A 19,220-nucleotide genomic window follows, 5' to 3' on the forward strand; every position below is an offset into this window, starting at 1 on the left:
TAGTTCTAATTGCTTCAGTTCCTTTATCAAGTAAATTATTTCAAGTAAGGTATCTTTGAAAGTATATCTTCATCTTATTTGGGTTTGGTATTTTGTAGGTTGTATATAACATGGAAATCTAGACTCTGGGTTCTGGAGTCAAGCTATCCATTCCAACCCTAATTGTTGTGTATTCTTGAACAAATTACTCCAATTCTCTCTGCTTTGGCTTCCTTATCTATAAAACTAAGTATTATAGTACCTACTTCATAGGGTAGTTAGGAGTTAACAATATCATGTATATAAAGCGATTAGTACTATATCTGGTACAAATAAAGCCTCAATAAATGTTCTCTTTCATTATAATTATTATTAGAGTATGAATAATACTTGCACTTGAATAATAAGCACTTGTTAACTCTGAAATCATTAAGAGGTTGACACTTCTTGAAAATAACTTATTAAAACAATCTCCATTTTATGAAATTTACAAATATCACTGAGCTGGTATTAGATCTTACCTTATCCCAGTACTGTTTTTTAAAATATTGAGATCTCTTTATATATAATTAAGAGATCTGTCAATTCAACCGAATTAAGAAAAACTATATTCTAAACACCTCAGAAAGTTATATATTTATAAAACAAAATAGACCTATTTTGAAACAATTAGCACAAGTAGCCATTCAGTTAAAATTAACCATCTTTTCCATTCAATCTCTATATACTAAATTCCTTATAGAATTTTCTTACAACCCCTATCTCCCCCATCCAAAATATGTTTTTCCACTGAATCAAAGAACTTATACTTAAAATTCCAGGCCAATTTCTTCCCATTAAAAAATAATTTTTACATATACGCATATATGTTGATTAAATAAAATATATAGGTTGTTTACATGTACACATACAAAATCAAAACCTTTAATATTAAAAGTATACAATACTACTTTCACTGGTGATTTAGCAAGATACTAGGTCAACAACAAAATCTCAAAGAGAAACTAAGAGTTAATGTACTTATCCATAAGGAATTGCTACTCACATTGTAAAATAACTTTATATATACGAAGAATGCTCCTAAAAGATTTTGAGGAAAACCGTCTCATTTATTTAGGAGGGGGAAAAAACAGCTCCCTAATTTTATAATAACATGCATAAATTTCTCCATCAAGAATGTATATTACAAATTATCCATTAGTCCAGCAGTTATGCAGGTGAGAAGTCATGACAGCTACACCCTCTAACTAACATACTAACATTAAATGGTGCTGAGACTACTGTTTGGAATAAAAGTAAAACAGAGAATAAGTGGGAATTCTGTGTATGTAGAATAAACTCTTAACAGCTTGACATTTTATTTTAGTATTACATGAGTTGAAATTATTTCAAAACAAGGCAAGTACCACAGCCTAATAAATGTGTGTCCTAATGTTCTATTTAGTAAAATATCCTACATTAACTAGGTACTTCCAATAATAAAAGTACTTATCAACCACTTGAAAGTGAAAAGTAAATTATGCTCAAAGCTCTGAGAAAAATGATATTTTGTAGCCCCTTTAAAAAGTCATAATGCTTTAATAGAATTTTTTAGACAGCCTTCATATGTATAAAAATAGTGCAATTTTTTCAAAACAAATATAACCTAGATAGTATTTTACAACTATTCCTTTTTCCTCAAAAAATACATTATATGTGACAGAGAAGTCCCTTCCTCAAAAGAATGCCAGTTCTCCTTTGTTTTCCTCAGCTTAGATTGTCATATTCAATATAATTTTGCAGTACCTAAATATGTTCCACTCCGAAAATTAAGAGCTATACAAAAAGACCATTTGTGATACTATCCTTGATATCTGAATTCCAAAAAGGAGGGTTTTTAACAATAAAAAAACTCTGTTGAATATACACATTTTATACTCACACATCCACAAGTAGTACATAATCTTTACTGTCTTCTGGAATTCTACAGGAATGTCTACAGAAAAATCCTGGTAAAAACAAGGTCCCACAGGAAAATTGCCAGGAAGAGGTGGCCAATTATTTTTTCTGCCTGCAAATTTTAAAAAAATTATATTAGGACCAATATGTGCTATTCTTATTCTTGGTTTCATAACAAAGAACATTATTTGTTCTTTTAATAGATGTTTTATAAATCAAATACTGTATCTCTACATTCCTATATATGTATAGCTTTGAAAGCTAAGCTTTGCATTTTTAAAAATTTTCCCAAAGTAGGGGCACCTGGCTGGTTCAGTCAACAGAGCATGAGACTCTTGATCTAGGGTTGTGGGTTCAAACTCCATGTTGGGTATAGATTACTTACAAATAAAATCTTAAAAAAAATTTCCCCAGAGCATCTTTAGAAAACATTAATATATGTACAGCTGATATACAGACACAAAAAAAAAAAGAGCACAAAGACATACCCTGTGACTCTACCCTAAAAACAAATCTATTTCTCCAAGTCCTAAGCGTCTGGCTGTCATGTGAATGCCATGCAGTTTTTAAATATCTACAACTTCCTCCTCAGCATCTTAAGTCTTTGAATATAATTCCTAGTCAATGTGAAGAAGGAAGACCAGCGTAAAATCTTCTGAGTTTTCTACTGTTAACTCCATGAAGAAACAACACAATTAACTAATACCAAAGACTCAAATTTGGAAATCTCAAAATCTGACAAAAATAATATTCAAGGGATCCCTGGGTGGCGCAGCGGTTGAGCACCTGCCTTTGGCCCAGGGCGCGATCCTGGAGACCCGGGATCGAATCCCACGTCGGGCTCCCTGCATGGAGCCTGCTTCTCCCTCTGCCTATGTCTCTGCCTCTCTCTCTCTCTCTGTGTGACTATCATGAATAAATAAATAAAATCTTTAAAAAAATAATAATAATATTCAAAATATACATTAAGAAAGCCATAAAACTAGGAGAAAACATGAAACAGGAGAAGGAAGCTAAGGAATTATAACACCTTCAAAAACCTAAAGGAAAAACAAATTCAAACTATGAGGAGGGAAAATGTGTCTACATAAAGACATGAAACTGAAAATAGAGATTGGGAAGTGATGGGAACAATAAAAACACTAAAATTAAAGCAAGAAGTCAAAACATTAAAAACAGAAGGTAAACACAAAAAAAAAAAGGCCACTTCTCATTTTAGAAATTTTTGCCACAATTTTTGAAAATTCGATTTTATATACTTTATATAGACTAAGAAAATTTTACAGTGGAAAACAAGAATGACCTATGTCTGATTCTTTCCAACATGTCTCTGCTATTTATAATTCTTTCCAAATTTTATATTCATTTTTCTTACAAGTCTCATAATATTTGAGAGGAGGAAAGAATAGTAATGTTAGAAGTAGGATCTGAGAACAGAAGTGCCTAGCCATTTATTGGCTAGGGGGCTTTGAGTACCTTAAACTCTTGAAGACTGTAAAATCTGAAGACATCTGTAAAATCTTATGTTTCTTCATAAATTTAAGAGTAGAAATAACAAGAGAATAGCAACTATATCACCCTTCAGAGAACTGTACTAATAATTAAATGAGTTAGTAAGTACTTACATGAATTTCCTACTCTGAATTTCCTACTCTGTTACTATCTTTACTAAAATATCTCCCATAGAGATAACTTATATTAGTCAATACTAAGGACATAGGACAGGTTTTATTACAGGTATTTCAGAAACACTGATCTCAAATAAACCTTTAATTTCTCCTTTTAAGATATTGTCTCCAGTGTCACAAGCAACAAAATGGCCAAGGATAAATGTGTCCTCAGAAGGCCCTAGGCTTACATGCTTTTTTTTTTTAATAATCTTTGAATATATAAATTTTATTTTTAGTTTTTAAATTTGTTAATTAACACACAGTGTAATATTATTTTTAGGTGTACATTATAATGGTTCAACACTTTCATACAACACCTGATACTCATCACAGCAAAGGTTCTCCTTAACCACCATTCTCACCCACCTCCCCTCTGGTAACCATAGAGTTTATTCTCTATAGTTTTCCACAGTGTTTCTGGATTTGTGTCGCTTTTTGCCCCCTATGATCAGTAGTTTTATTTAATTCCACATATGAGTGAAATCATATGGTATTTTTCATTCTCTGACTTAGGCTTACACAGTCTAAGATATGGAAGAAATAGTTCAGTATATTGTTGTGGACTAAGCCCCGTCATTCCATCACTATCTTAGACATAGTAACAATGACTTGTCTAGCTCTTTATCCCTTCTAGGCCAGACACTGCTACCTTTCTCTAAGATACTCCCTTGAAGTGCCCTTTAGTAGTCACAGTCTGCACAGATTTCATAGCAAATGATCAATTCAGTACTTCTTTCTTTGGCATCACTGAGAAGGCTTCCCAGAGTCATGCCACACATTTTTTTAACATGATTTGGCAGGTATGTTATAGTTTTGAGGACAAGGGCAGATAATTAGAAACTGGGCTGAATAAACAAAAGGTAAGAGTCAAATTTAGGGCACCCTCCCATTGTACTCTTAAAGCTTCAATAGATTCAAAGAGGGCCCAAGTGCAGGATCAAAGACTTCTGGCCAAAATCTAAAATTATCATATGCACATTTACTTCCTGTGTTGATAAAGCTAACATTGTTTTAATCAAAAAACTATGCAAATCAGCCAAGATCAGAGAGCTACAGAGTAACAAGTTGGAAATCTGCTGTCTGATCTTGCTAGAACAGGAAAAAAGGGCATGGCCTTGTCCATAAACCAGAATGACTTAGAGCTAGCATAGGCATAATTTAAGTGTTTCAAAGTTATTTTTATTTCAAATTTCTTTGGATACTACCATGTTGACTGAGATTTTGCATTTCTCGTTCTCGACGATCTAATTCTGCTGCTTTTCTTTCTAGCTCTTCTTGGCGCTTAAGAAGCTCAGCTTGGGCCAAGGCATGTTCCTTAAACAAACAAACAAAATATCAATGCATGAATAGGTTGTCAGAGGTAGAAAATCCTGTAACACTACTATACTATCTACCTTTTTTTAAGTTAATTCATTTTTTAGTCATCTCTACACCCATTATGGGGCTCGAACTCACAATCCCAAGATCAAGAGGCATACAGTATTCAAAACTTAATTCAAATGCTCTTCCAAAATACAGGAATTCACTTAAGATTACAGTTTCAAAAGATAATATGGAGATATTTGACTGATTTTGGCTTTTTTGTTATGAAAACTGTCAGTGAGACTATTGGGCATATTAGAACAGAACAAAATTCTATCAGTAAGAGTAATCAGAGTCCTAATTGGGAAAATAAAATCAAAGTGACCTCTGTGCATAAATGAGAATGAAGAACAGAGGGAACAACTGAGGCAAAACAGACAAATGGAGAAATGACCACTGAATTGCCTCTTAAGAATTGGCTTGAACAGTACCTAAGGTTTCCAATGCAAGAATATATAGTATCTTCTATTTTAGAAGACAAGGAGATGAAGGAGGATATGATTAAGAAATTCTGGGGATGCCTGGGTGGCTCAGGAGTTGGGTGTCTGCCTTTGGCTCAGGGCATGATCCTGGGATCAAGTCCCAAATGAGGTTCCCTCTGAGAAGCCTGCTTCTCCTTCTGCCTGTGTCTCTGCCTCTTTCTCTGTGTTTCTCATGAATAAATAAATAAAATCTTAAAAAAAAAAAAAGAAGAAGAAAAAAAAATTCTGGTCTGTAACTCCATCTGCCTTTATGTAATATGAGATATCTTCTTCATCTCCTTTATTCTCATATTTTTGTCATCTGTTACTTCTTACCACTGTCCTTTCCTTAGCCATTACAACTCTTTTCCAATAGTTTCTATTATCCTATCATTGGTTTTATAATAGCACTATGCATTAAACAGTGAAACCAAAGTAACAAAGATTTCCCTCAACAACTGTGCATCAGGAAGATATATGAATTCAACAGCTGCTAATAATACAGTGAAGCAAATATTATAAGCTGAAAAGAGAACTGTATTATAGGGTTGATAAACTAGCTAACCCAAACTCAAAAAGTAAATTAAAAATTAAATAAAGAAAAGAAATCAAGCCAACTTATAAAGAATTCTTTGAAGATGCTATTTATATTGTAATTTCCAATACAAATCTACCCACATAACATGAACTAACCTTTGCAATCTGTGTATAAGCTGGATGTTCCTCCGTTGGTTTCATTATTGCTGGTTGTGTACTGGGGACGTTAGGCATTTTCACAGTGCCTGGTGGAGGCTAGGAAGATTAAGAAAAGGACAAATTATGTAACACAGAGATCCAATTTTAACTTCTTTAAAAAGGCCTAACCCCAACAAAAAGCAAAATGCCAAGAATTCCTCTCTTCCTCCTCTAGTTTGTGGTATAGTGCTGCTTCAGTTCTCCATCTCTATCTCTATTTTCCCAAATTCATTCTTCAACTCTCCTCCCGGATGCTGGATGCCAAGCGTAAAAACACAAAACAAAATCTTTAGGTATTCCTTTTTAGTACAACACAGATAGCACCAAACTGAAGAATTTACATTAAGGTTAACTCTTTCCACTAAAGAAAGGTACATGCCTGGCTAGAAAGATAGCAGAGTAGGAGGAACCTAAGCTCAGCAACTCCCACAGATACAACTAGATTTCCACATCAACAGAAATAATCCAGAAACAGTCCAAGGACTGGCACAACAAACTCCACAACTAGGGATGCCTGGGTGATTCAGTAGTTGAGCGTCTGCCTTTGGCTCAGGTTGTGATCCCAGAGTCCTGGGATCAAGTCCTGCATCGGGCTCCTTGCGAGGAGCCTGCTTCTCCCTCTGCCTGTGTCTCTCTCTGCCCCTCTCTCTGCGTAACTGTGTGTCTCTCATGAATAAATAAAATCTTAAAAAAAAAAAAAAAACTCCACACCTAAGGCAAGGAAGAGGCCATATCAAAGAAGGTATGAAGGGTGAAGATGCAGTCTGATAGCAAAAAGGACCACAGTCAGCCTCGGTGAAGAAGGAGCCAGGGGCACAGAAAAGAGCGGAAAACAGACTTTCACACTGGGGAGCCTGCTAACAGGAAGGATGAATCTCCGTAATATCTGCCTTTTAAATTTCATGAGTTCTTAAAACCAGCAGGACTAAACCCAGAATTTTAAAAACCAGCATGCTCAGCTCTGGAAGAGCCCAAAAGATGTTAGGAAACAAGAGTCCCTCATCTTAATGAGACACCATGAAAAATAGCCTATGCAGATGCAGTACAGAACCAGCAGTTTGAAAAATGCCATGGGCAGGTAAGAAGGAGAATAATTTGCACATCTCAGAGCATGGCCTGAGGAGACAGGGATTATGGAAAGATCTCTCCAGGAACAAAGGAGCTGAAAAGGTGACATTTTCCTCCCCTGCCCCTAGCATAAGTAACAGTCACCTAAGGAAACCAGAGCTGTGTGGATACATGCTACTTAACTTGCTTATACCAAGCCCAGCCACCTGTGTTTTGGCAGATCAGCCCTTCCCAGTTATGCGCCCCACCCCCCCCACCCCTCAAATCCTGGTGCTATGGTGTCTCTCCCTGAGAAGACCAGTGCAAACCCAGCCAAAACCACATCTCCTGACCTGCTTATTTTGCAGGACTCAGTTCCAGCAGGGGCAGATATCATTTCACAAGTAGACCACTGCACACCTTGCTACTCAACAATAGGTAAAGAAAGCAACAGCAAATAAATGGACTAAAGGAAAAAGATGCTGAAACTCAACAGAGCACATGCAATACACATGCCCTAAACCACCACCCTGGGGAACAATGACACTGCACTGCAGGGCACTATAATACCTCTTCTTCAAAGGCTATTAAGAGTAAGATAAGTAGCTGACTTCTAACACACAGAAACAGACACAGAGAGTCAAAGTAAGACAGAGTAACATCCTCCAAATCAAAGAAAAACACCAAACCACAGCAATAGACCAAAGAAAAATGAATAAGATATCTGATAGAAAATTTAAAATAGTGATCATAAAGATATTCACTGGACTGGAGAAAAGAGTGGAGGACTTCAGTAAGACCCTTAACATAGAGATTTAAAAAGAACTAGAAGTCAATAATACAATGAGTGAAATTAAAAATACACCTGATAAGAATAAATAGCAGGCTAGATGAAGCCAAAGAATGAATTAGTGATCTGGAAGATAGAGTAATACAAAGTAACCAAGTTGAACAAGGGAAAGAAAGTATGCAAATTGAGAATAGAGAATTCAGCAATTCCATCAAGCATAACAACATCCACATTACAGGGATCTCAGGAGAGAGGCAGAAAATTTATACTAAGAAATAGTAAATGAAAACTTCCCTAATGTGAAGAAGGTAACAGATATCCAGATCCAGGAAGCAGAGATACCCCAAAAACTTCAACCCAAGGAGGTCCACACCAAGACACATAGCAATTAAAATGGCAAAAAGTAGAGATAAAGAAAAAATGTTTAAATCAGCAAGAGAAAAGAAGACCATTACATACAAGGAAAATCACATAAGGCTACAAGCGAATTTTTCAGCAACAACTTTGCAGGCCAGAAAGGAGTGGCATGATACATTCAAACTGCTAAAAGGGAAAAATCTGCAGCCAGAATGCTCTATCCAGTAAGGCTATCATTCAGAATAGAAAGAGAGACAAAGAGCTTCTCAAACAGACCACTAAACCAGCCCTATAAGAAATTTTAAAGAGGACTCTGAGTGGAAACAAAAGATCGTAAGTGAAAGTATGAAAAGTAAAAAACACAAAAGCAGTAAAAATAAGTATTTCTGTAAAAATCATTCAAGAGATTAGTAAAATAAAAGGATATGAAATATGACATTATATACCTAAAAGGTGGGAGGAAGAGGAGTAAAGAATGGGTTTAACCTTAAGCAACCATCAACTTAATATAGACTGCTATATGGAGAAGATGTTACATACAAAGATAATGGTAACCACAAATCAAAACTCAGTAATAAATATACAAATACTAAAGAGAAAGAGATCTAAGCATATCATCAAAGAAAGCCAATGAACCTGAAAGACAGCAAGAATCAGAGAAAATCTATAGAAACAACTACAAAACAAATAACAAAATGGCAATGATTACATATCTATCAATAATTACTTTGAATGTAAATTGACTAAATGTTCCAATCAAAAGACACAGGATGACAGGGTGAATATACAAATAAGACCCATCTATATGTTGCCTACAACAGACTCATTTCAGACCAAAAGGCACCTGCAGATTGAAAGTGAGGGAACAGAAAAACATTTATCATGCAAATAGATGCCAAGGAAAGCCAGGGTAAACAATATTTATATGGACAAAACAAAGAACACAAGAGACAAAGAAGGACATTATGTAATAATAAAGGGGACAATCCAACAATAAGATACGACAATTGTAAGTATTTATGCATCCAACACAGAAGCACCCAAATACATAAAATGGTTAACAAATACAAAGGAACTAATTGATAGTAATACAATAATGGCAATAGTAGGGGGCTTTAACACCCTACTTGCATCCATGAGATACAGAGAGAGAGAGAGGCAGAGACATAGGCAAAGGGAGAAGCAGGCTCCATGCAGGGAGCCCCCAATGTGGGATTCAATCCTGGGACTCCAGGATCACGCCCTGAGCCAAGGCAGATGCTTAACCACTGAGTGACCCAGGCGTCCCTAGGAGCTGGTTCTGTGACAAGATCAACAAAACTGATAAATTAAAGACTCATTACAAAAAAGGGGGAGGAGCTGCCCAAATAAACAAAATTACTAATGAAAGATGAGAAATGACAACCAACACCAAGGAAATACAAACAATTTTAACAGTATATTATGAAAACCTATATGCCAAAAAACTGGACATCTTAAAAAAAATGGATAAATTCCTGGAAATATATAACATGCCAAAAATTAAAGCAGGAAGAAACAGAAAATTTGAAGAGACCAACCTCCAGCAAAGAAATTGAATCAGTAGTCAAAAAACTCCCAAAAACCTAAGTCCAGGACCAGACAACTTCACAGGAAAATTCTACCAAACATTTAAGGATGAGTTAAGACCTATTCTTCTCAAACTTTCCCAAAAAATACAAGAGGAAGGAAGACCTCCAAATTCATTTTATGAGACTGGTATCCCCAATACCAAAACCAGATAAAGAGAACTACAGGCCAGTATCTTTGATGAATATAGATGGGAAAATCCTTAACAAAATATTAACAAAATAAATCCAACAATGTATTTTAAAAAATAATACACCATAATCAAGTGGAATTTACTCCCAGTATGCAAGCGTGGTTCAATAATTACAAATCCATCAGTGTGATACATCACATCAATAGGAGAAATGATAGAAACTATATGATCATTGCAATAGATGCAGAAAAAAGCATTTCAGAAAGTACAATATTCATTCACGGACAAAAACCCTCAACAAGGTAAATCTAGGAAGAACATACCTCAACATAATAAAGGCCTTATACTAAAAACCCACAGCTAATGGGGAAAAACTGAGAGCTCTTCCTCAGGTTAGGAACAAGAAAAGGATGTCCACTCTTACCACTTTCATTCAACATAGTATAGGCAGTCCTAGCCACAGCAATCCTACAATAAAAAGAAATAAAAGGCTGGGGGACCTGGGTGGCTCAGTTAGTTGAGTGTCTGACTCTTATTTTGGTTCAGGTCATGAACCAACCAAGGTTGTGAGATCAGGCCCCAAGTCACACTCCGTTCTCAGTGTAGAGTCAGCTTCTTTTTTTTTTTTTTTTTTTTAAAACAACTGTTTCCTTTTTTTAAATTTTTTATTTATTTATGATAGTCAGAGAGAGAGAGGCAGAGACACAGGCAGAGGGAGAAGCAGGCTCCATGCACCGGGAGCCTGATGTGGGATTCGATCCCGGGTCTCCAGGATCGCGCCCTGGCCCAAAGGCAGGCGCCAAACCGCTGCGCCACCCAGGGATCCCATAGAGTCAGCTTCTGATTCCTCTCCCTTACCCTGTGTCTCATGTGGATGCATGAGGCCATGTCCATGTTCGTGTTCTTGCACTCTCTCTCTCTTTCTCAAAATAAGTAAAACCTTTAGGGGAAAAAAGGGAAATAAAAGGTATCCAAATTGGTAAGGAAGAAGTAAAACTTTCACTATTTGCAGAGGACATGATACCCTATATAGAAAACCCTAAAGACTCTGCCAAAAACTTACTTAAACTGATAAATGAACTCAGTAAAGCTGCAGGATACAAGTATCAATGTACAGAAATCTGTTGCATTACTCCTTTTTTTTAAGAGAGGGAGAGTGGGAGAAAGGGCAGAGGGAAAGGGAGAGAGAGAATCCTAAATGGGCTCTGGGGGATTATCTCACAACCCTGAGATCATGACATGAGCTGAAATCAAGAGTCAGTCACTCAACCGACTGAGCCACCCAGTGCCCCTGTTGCATTTCTATATACTAATAATGAAGCAGCAGAAAAAAAAAGATTAAGAAGACAATCCCATTTACAATACACCAAAGATACTAAGATACTAAGATACCTAGGAAAGGTAAACAAAGGTTTTTCACCTAAACAAAAAGGTGAAAGAGTTATACTCTGAAAACTATAAAACACTAATAAAAGTAAGTGAAGATGACACACAAAGAAATGGAAAGACATTCCATGCTCATGGATTAGGAGAACAATTATTGTTAAAATGTCTATCCTACCCAAAGCAATCTACACATTTCATGCAATCTCTATCAAAATACCAATAGCATTTTTCACAAAACAAACAATCCTAAAATTTGTATGGAACCACAATGACCTCAAATAACCAAAGCAATCTTGAAAAACAAAACTGGAGTTATTACAATCCCAGATTTCAAGTTATACTATTAAGTGTTAGTAGTTAAAACAGGATCCACTGGCATAAAAACATATTAATACATCAATAAAAAGAACACAAAATCCAGAAATAAACCCACAAGTATATGGCTGATTAATCTCTAACAAAGGGGAATGAATATATACAATGGCAAGAAGACAATTTCTCCAATAAATAGTGTTGGGAAACCTGGAGTGCCACATGCAAAAGACTGAAACTGGATCACTTTCTTTCACCATACACAAACTAAACTTAAGATAGATTAAAGATCTAAATATGAGACCTGAAACAGTAAAAATCCTAGAAAATAGCACAGGTAGTAATTATTCTAACATCAGCTAACAATATATTTCTAGATATATCTCCTGAGGCAAAGGAAATAAAAGCGAAAATAAAACACCTGCATCAAAATAAACTTCTGCACAGTGAAGGAAACAATCAAAAAAATTTTTTATTGGAGTTCAATTTGCCAACATATAGCATAACACCCAGTGCTCATCCCGCCAAGTGCCCCCACTCAGTGCCTATCACCCAGTCACCCCAACCCCCCACCCACCTCCCCTTCCCCTTGTTCATTTCCCAGAGTTAGGTGTCTCCCATGTTTTGTCACCCTCACTGATATTTTCACTCATTTTCTCTCCTTTCCCCTGGAGGGTATTATGCTGAGTGACATAAGTCAATCAGAGAAGGACAACCATTATATGATCTCATTCATTTGTGGAATATAAAAAATAGTGAAAGGGAATAAAGAGGAAACAATCAACAAATTTAAAAGGCAATCTATACAATGGGAGAAGATATCTGCAATGACCTCAAATACGTAAAGAATTTATACATCTCAACGCCAAAAAAACAAGTAATCCAATTAAAATGGGTGAAGTCATTAACAGATACTTCTCTAAAGAAGACATCCAAATGGACAAGAGATACATGAAACAGTGCTCAAAATCACTCATCAGGGAAATGCAAATCAAAACTACAAAGAAACCACCTCACACAGATCAGAATGGCTAAACTCAAAAACACAAAAAACAATGTTGGCAACAATGTGAAGAAAAAGAAACCTTCTTGCACTGTTGGTGGGAATGCAAATTTGTGCTAATTTCCACTGTGGAAAACTGCATGGCAGTTCCTCAAAAAATTAAAAATATAACCACTCTACAATCCAGGAATTAACACTCCTGGGTTATTTACCAAAAATACCTAAGCACTAGTTCAAAGGGATACATGCACCTCTATGTTTACTGCAACATTATTTTCAATAGCCAAATTATGGAAGCAACCCAAGTGTCCATCCATAGATGAAGAGATAAAAATGTATATACATATACATAGACTGCAATATTATTCAACCATGAAAAAGAATGAAATCTTGCCATTTGCAACAACATAGATAGATCAAGAGAATATAATGCTGAGTGAAAGAAGTCAGAAAAAGACAAATACATTATGATCTTATTTGTATGTGGAATTTAAGAAACAAATGAGGGCAGCCCCGGTGGCCCAGCGGTTTAAGCGCCACCTTCAGCCTGGGGTGTGATCCTGGAGACCCAGGATGGAGTCCCACGTCGGGCTCCCTGAATGAAGCCTGCTTCTCCCTCTGCCTCTCTCTCTCTCTCTCTCTGTCATGAATAAATAAAATCTTAAAAAAAAAAAAAAAAACAAATGAGCAAATGAAAAAAGAAAGATCAACCAAGAAACAGACTCTTTACTATAGAGAACAAACTGATGGTTATCACAGAGGAGGTGGGTAGAAGGATAAGTGAAATAGGGGATGGGGATTAAAGAGTACACTTATCATGATTTTTTTAAAAAATGATATCCCAAAAAAGTAAATAGGAGTGCTTTTGACAGAAATCGATCAATGCCCTTTGAAAGACTAAGAAAGGAGGCTTTAGGGAGATAGAAAATAAACTGCACAACCTCCACTTCCAATGAGGACCAGTAGTATTTGAAAGCAGCTGCAAGATAAAAGAGCAAATAGATATTTACAAGACCATCAAAGGGGAACTGGCCAACTTACTGTATAAATATACCATGCAGTCATCAAAAGGAATGAGTTAGAGATACAGAAGACTGCCTTTTAAATAATAAATGAAATAAAGTGAACTATAGAATGAATGCATATAACTGTTTTTTTGCTTTTATAAATACACACTTGTACACACCCAGAAAAACAGATGGAAGCTCTCAGCAAACTGGTATCAGGGGAATTTGTACATTTCGCTTTATATACTTCTCTATTATTTGCCTCCCCCCTCATAATATACTTTTTTTAAATTAAAAAATTTATTTTTGGGATCCCTGGGTGGCGCAGCGGTTTGGCGCCTGCCTTTGGCCCAGGGCACGGTCCTGGATATCCGGATCGAATCCCACGTCAGGCTCCCAGTGCATGGAGCCTGCTTCTCCCTCTGCCTGTGTCTCTGCCTCTCTCTCTCTCACTGTGTGCCTATCATAAATAAATAAAGGTTTAAAAAAATTATTTTTAAAGTACTCTTTTAAATGGCCATAGGAGGAGGAAAAGAGAAAGAAAGCACACAAGCAAGCAGCTGCAAAGAGAAGCTCAAAGTTCAGAACTATCAACGCCAGAAGACTGCCAACAATGTACCGGGATACTATCCTGACGCAGCAAGTAGCAGTCCTAAAAAGGAAGCCAGGCACAAGAGAAGAAATAACTGAGAATACAACTAATTCTTAAATTCATATGAAAAAGCCAAGGACTAAAAATAGGTCAAAAAATTTTGAGAAAGAGGAGGGCAGATCTATGATATCAAAGCTTATTATAAGGAGATAGTAATTAAGAAGGTGGTACAGATGGCAAAGATACAGAAATCCACCAATGAAGAGAAGGGACACAGAAATAAACCCACACAAATGCAGAAACTTGATACCCAACAGAGGAGACACTCTAAGTCAGTGGAGGAATAACGTAGTAGTCAATAAATGATGCCAGGAAAACTGGCTACCCCGAAATAACAGTTAAACTAAATTTCCTATTTCATATCACACAAAAATAAGCTCCAGGTGGATGATCTAAAAGTGAAAAAGCAAAACTTACACGTTTAGGAAAAAATATACGCGAATATTTTTATGAACTTAGGGTACATAAGAGCTTTTGAATGTAAGTGAGCTCTAGAAATTTCTGTGTATTTTGTCTATGATGTATCTCAAGTGCCTAAAACAATGCTTGGAACACAGCAGATCCTCATTAAGTACCTGTTAAATTAAGATTAGAAAAACACACAAACAAGATAGACAAGTTCAACTACAGTATCCGCCGCTTTCTGTAAGTTCCCTTTATATCACTTATAAAGTAACAGCTTTTTTCATAAAATTGAAGAAAATCAGATTTCTTTAGATTAGTGAAAACAGGTACTAATGTAGGTCTTTTGTAAAAGTAGTGTAACATGAAATTTCAGAAAGCACTTTATGCCATTTTGGTTTACGAATAGTTTCATAGGTATGCTCTACTTTTCAAAGTAGGGAGAACCTGTATATTCAAACTTAACAAGTGAAAAGCCAAATCACAGACTAGAGAAAATTGGTTATAATGCATATATAATGCTACCCAAAATACATAAAGAATTGCTACAAATCCACAGAACTATTAACTATTAATAGAAAAATGAGCATAAGATCTGGACAGACAATACAAAGAAAGAAAACAGGAATGGTCAATAAAAATATTAATAGTTCAAACTCACTTGGTAATCAACAAATGAAAAAAATAGTGACATATTTCACAATGATGAGGTTGAAAAACATCAAGTCCAAAATATCAAAATTTGGAATTCCAGTATAAATACAATGACAGCATATATAAAAATTAAAGCATATAACCAAGACAGCATTTCAAAAGCAATGAGAACAGCCAAGATTATCAAAATGGTGCCAAAACAATTATTTAAATAAATGGTTTTTGGGGAAAAATCAGTTTTCTGTACCACACCACAATAAATCTCAAGTGGATATTTTTTTGTTAAACTATTAAAACAGAACATAGCATAGTACATATAATATAGAAAACTTTTTGATCTTGGGTTGGAGCAAAGGTATTCTAAATATTTTAAAGGGATGAGGGGGAAGAAATCATAATGAAAAGGCAATATATCTAGTAAATATTTAGAAGTTAAATGATATAGAATATTTCATAACCACGATTAAAAGGCAAGATCTAATAAGCAACACATGTAATGGTCAATTGGTTAAAACATTTCATTACATACAAATCAATTTTAAAAATGGATGAATATCCATTTTATGTAAGATCTGTATGTATATAAGTTACTGAGAAAGACTACATTTTAAAAAGCCCTTAACAAGCAGCTTACAAAATACATACAAAAAATAAACATATTAAAAATGTTAACCCCTCATTTGTAATCAAAAAAATGTAAGCTTCATCTAATTATTTTTTAGATCATTACTACCATACAATTATCATGTTTTGGAAAAGATGTGGTAAAGTGAGTATTCTTATACATTGATAATGAGTGTATAAATGAGTTTATATAATAATCTTAGAGCTTAATTTAGTATTATGTGCAACAGCCATAGAAGTATTTATATTCTATGACTCACAAATAGCCAGTTTTTTAAAAATATCACAAATAGCCAGTTTAAAAAAAATAATGGCCCTTAAGTCTCACTCTCTTGGTTTAATATGTAGAGACAACAGAACAATGACCATATAAAACGACTAGCAAAGTTAGTCTGGCAGAAAAATCACATAAGAAATTATCCAAAAATTCACCCAAGGTGAAAACTTATTTTAAATTCTTTACTGCTTTAAATAACAAATGAAGCATCAAAGACAATTCATAAGATAAAGATGAAGACTCGATTAGAGCTAATAACTTGATATATGTGAGATGTAGAATAGCAATGAGAAAGATTGGAGAGACACAAATATCTGAGAGCAGTTATATTAATCTAATAGCTATTATGCTAATAATTTCTTCAAATCTGTACATGTTAGCTAGATCACCGTCCTGTTCTGGGATTCAGTATTTTAGCCACCTCAAAACAAGTAAAGCTCTGGCCACAATCTTTAAAGACCTATATTGATGATGGCTTCTAATTCTACTTCAACTTTTCACCTTTGCACATGCAGTAAAAAGAAAACTAATGAAACTATCCACTCAAGACTTCCATTCCTGCAAAGGCATCAATATTGGAAAGGAAGAGGGGATCCCTAGGTGGCTCAGCAGTTTAGCGCCACCTTCAGCCCGGGCCTGATCCCGGGTCCTCAGATGGAGTCCCACATTGTGCTTCCTGCATGGAGCCTGCTTCTCCCTCTGCCTGTGTCTCTGCCTCTCTCTCTCTCTCTCTCTTCTCCCTCTGCCTGTGTCTCTGCCTCTCTCTCTCTGTGTCTCTCATGAATAAATAAATATTTTTAAAAATTGGAAAGGAAATATAATTATCATTTTTTATTGATCTTACATACATAAAATCCTAAAAGTCTGTCAAAAACTGTTAGAATCAATGATTTCTATAAAGTGGCAGGATACAAAATCAACACAAATAAATCAGTTGCATTCCTTTACATTCATGATGAAGCACTGGAATAAGAAAGCCATACACGGAAGAATCAAAAACAATAAAATAGGGCAGCCTGGGTGGCTCAGCGGTTTAGCGCAGCTTTCAGCCCAGGGTGTGGTCCTAGAGACCCAGGATCCAGTTCAGCCCAGGGTGTGGTCCTAGAGACCCAGGATCCAGTCCCACGTCAGGCTCCCTGCACGGAGCCTACTTCTCCCTCTGCCTGTGTCTCTGCCTCTCTCTCTCTCTCTCTCTCTGTCTCTCATGAATAAATAAATAAAATTTAAAAAAAAATACAATAGGTGATGGGGTAAAAGAGTACACTTATCACGATGAGCCAAACAACGTGTGGAACTGCTGAATATTGCACATCTGAAACTAACATAACACTCTATATTAACTATCCTGGAATTAAAACTTTAAAAACCTCAATTTTTAAAACTTGGCATTTTAACTGGGATTCCATCAATATAAAAATGTTTTGTACAACAAAGGAAACAGTCAACAAAACTAAAAAGCTACAGAATAGAAGATATTTGCAAATGTCTTATCAGATAAAGAGCTAGAATCCAAAATCTATATAAAGAACTCACCAAACTCAACACCAAAAAACAAACAAAAAAACAGTCAAGAAATGGGCAGAAGATGCAAACAGACATTTCTCCAAAGACGACATACAAATGGACAACAGACACATGAAAAAATGTTTGAAATGTAGAGACAACAAATGAAAAAATGACAAATTTGTCAAAAATGACAAATGAAAAACATTTTTCATTTCAAAATACACTCTGGCTCAATATAATTAAGAACATTATAACAATCAAGGTAACACAGTAATATAGAGATTTTTCTATCACCTAATGAGCTCTCTGCACTGAAAATTCTAAAGATGTTTCACTATTAAATAAATAATGCAGAAGATCTCTTCAAGGCTCTGGTCCATGAGTTATCTTTCTGATGCGCAAATATATGTTCTCCTTCCTGATTTTCTTCTATATTCTAAACACACCTATTCAAGAAAATTTCTCCTTGTTTTTTCCTGTTCTCTTCCATCAGTGAACCAATAAAGTGTAAGTTTACTCAGGGTCTAAAGCAATGGTTCTTAATGTGTTTATAGATACCCTGCATCTATAAACCCCTGATACTTTTTGAATATGCAAAATCTGGGGCGCCTGGGTTTGTTGATTAAGCATTTGACTCCTGATTTCAGCTCAGATCATGATCTCAGGGTCCCGCGCCAGGGATCCATGCTCAGAATGGAGTCCGCTTGAGATTTTCTCTCTCCCTCTCCTGCCCCTTCCCCCATCCCCCAGCTTGCTTGCTCACACTCTCTCTCTCAAGCAATAAATAATAAATAAATCTTTTAAAAACGCAGACTCTGGTCCCCACTATGAACACACAGATTCAAAAACTCAAGGGGATGAGGAGAAAAGGTTTACATTTTAAAAGAAGCTATCCAGATGGACTTTTAGAAACCTTGAAATTTGAGAACACCTCTCTAAGGCAACAAAGTTCAAGAGACTGCCAAAAGAAACCTAAAACTTTTGCAACTTTCATTGACTTTTTCAGTCTCTGAGCAGACAGGAACTGACTGTGGCTATGCTTAACATATAGATCCTCTTGTTATGAAGGGTGGTGGAGGGATCCCTGGGTGGCGCAGCGGTTTGGCGCCTGCCTTTGGCCCAGGGCGCGATCCTGGAGACCCAGGATCGAATCCCATATCAGGCTCCCGGTGCATGGAGCCTGCTTCTCCCTCTGCCTATGTCTCTGCCTCTCTCTCTCTCTCTCTCTGTATGACTATCATTAATAAAATAAAAGTTTAAAAAAATAATAAAATAAAATAAAATATGAAGGGTGGTGGAAATTACACATATTAATGT

At 35.8% G+C, this 19,220-nt stretch overlaps 1 protein-coding gene across 3 annotated transcripts in view; it reads right to left on the reverse strand.

The window, feature by feature from the left end:
- Positions 1-19,220, reverse strand: part of SCAMP1 (secretory carrier membrane protein 1) — a 121,893-nt gene that overhangs the window by 59,715 nt on the left and 42,958 nt on the right. For 2 of the 3 annotated variants that reach the window (XM_038532485.1, XM_038532484.1), the window contains 3 exons: positions 6,104-6,202; positions 4,793-4,901; positions 1,901-2,029 (listed from right to left, as the gene is read on the reverse strand). In XM_038532485.1, coding sequence (XP_038388413.1) covers positions 1,901-2,029; positions 4,793-4,901; positions 6,104-6,202 — 337 coding nt within the window. The remainder of the gene's footprint in view (positions 1-1,900; positions 2,030-4,792; positions 4,902-6,103; positions 6,203-19,220) is intronic. The other variant, XM_038532486.1, reaches the window with a different exon arrangement.

This window comes from Canis lupus, chromosome 3, assembly GCF_011100685.1.
Source record: "Canis lupus familiaris isolate Mischka breed German Shepherd chromosome 3, alternate assembly UU_Cfam_GSD_1.0, whole genome shotgun sequence".
Taxonomy (NCBI): Eukaryota; Metazoa; Chordata; class Mammalia; order Carnivora; family Canidae; genus Canis; species Canis lupus.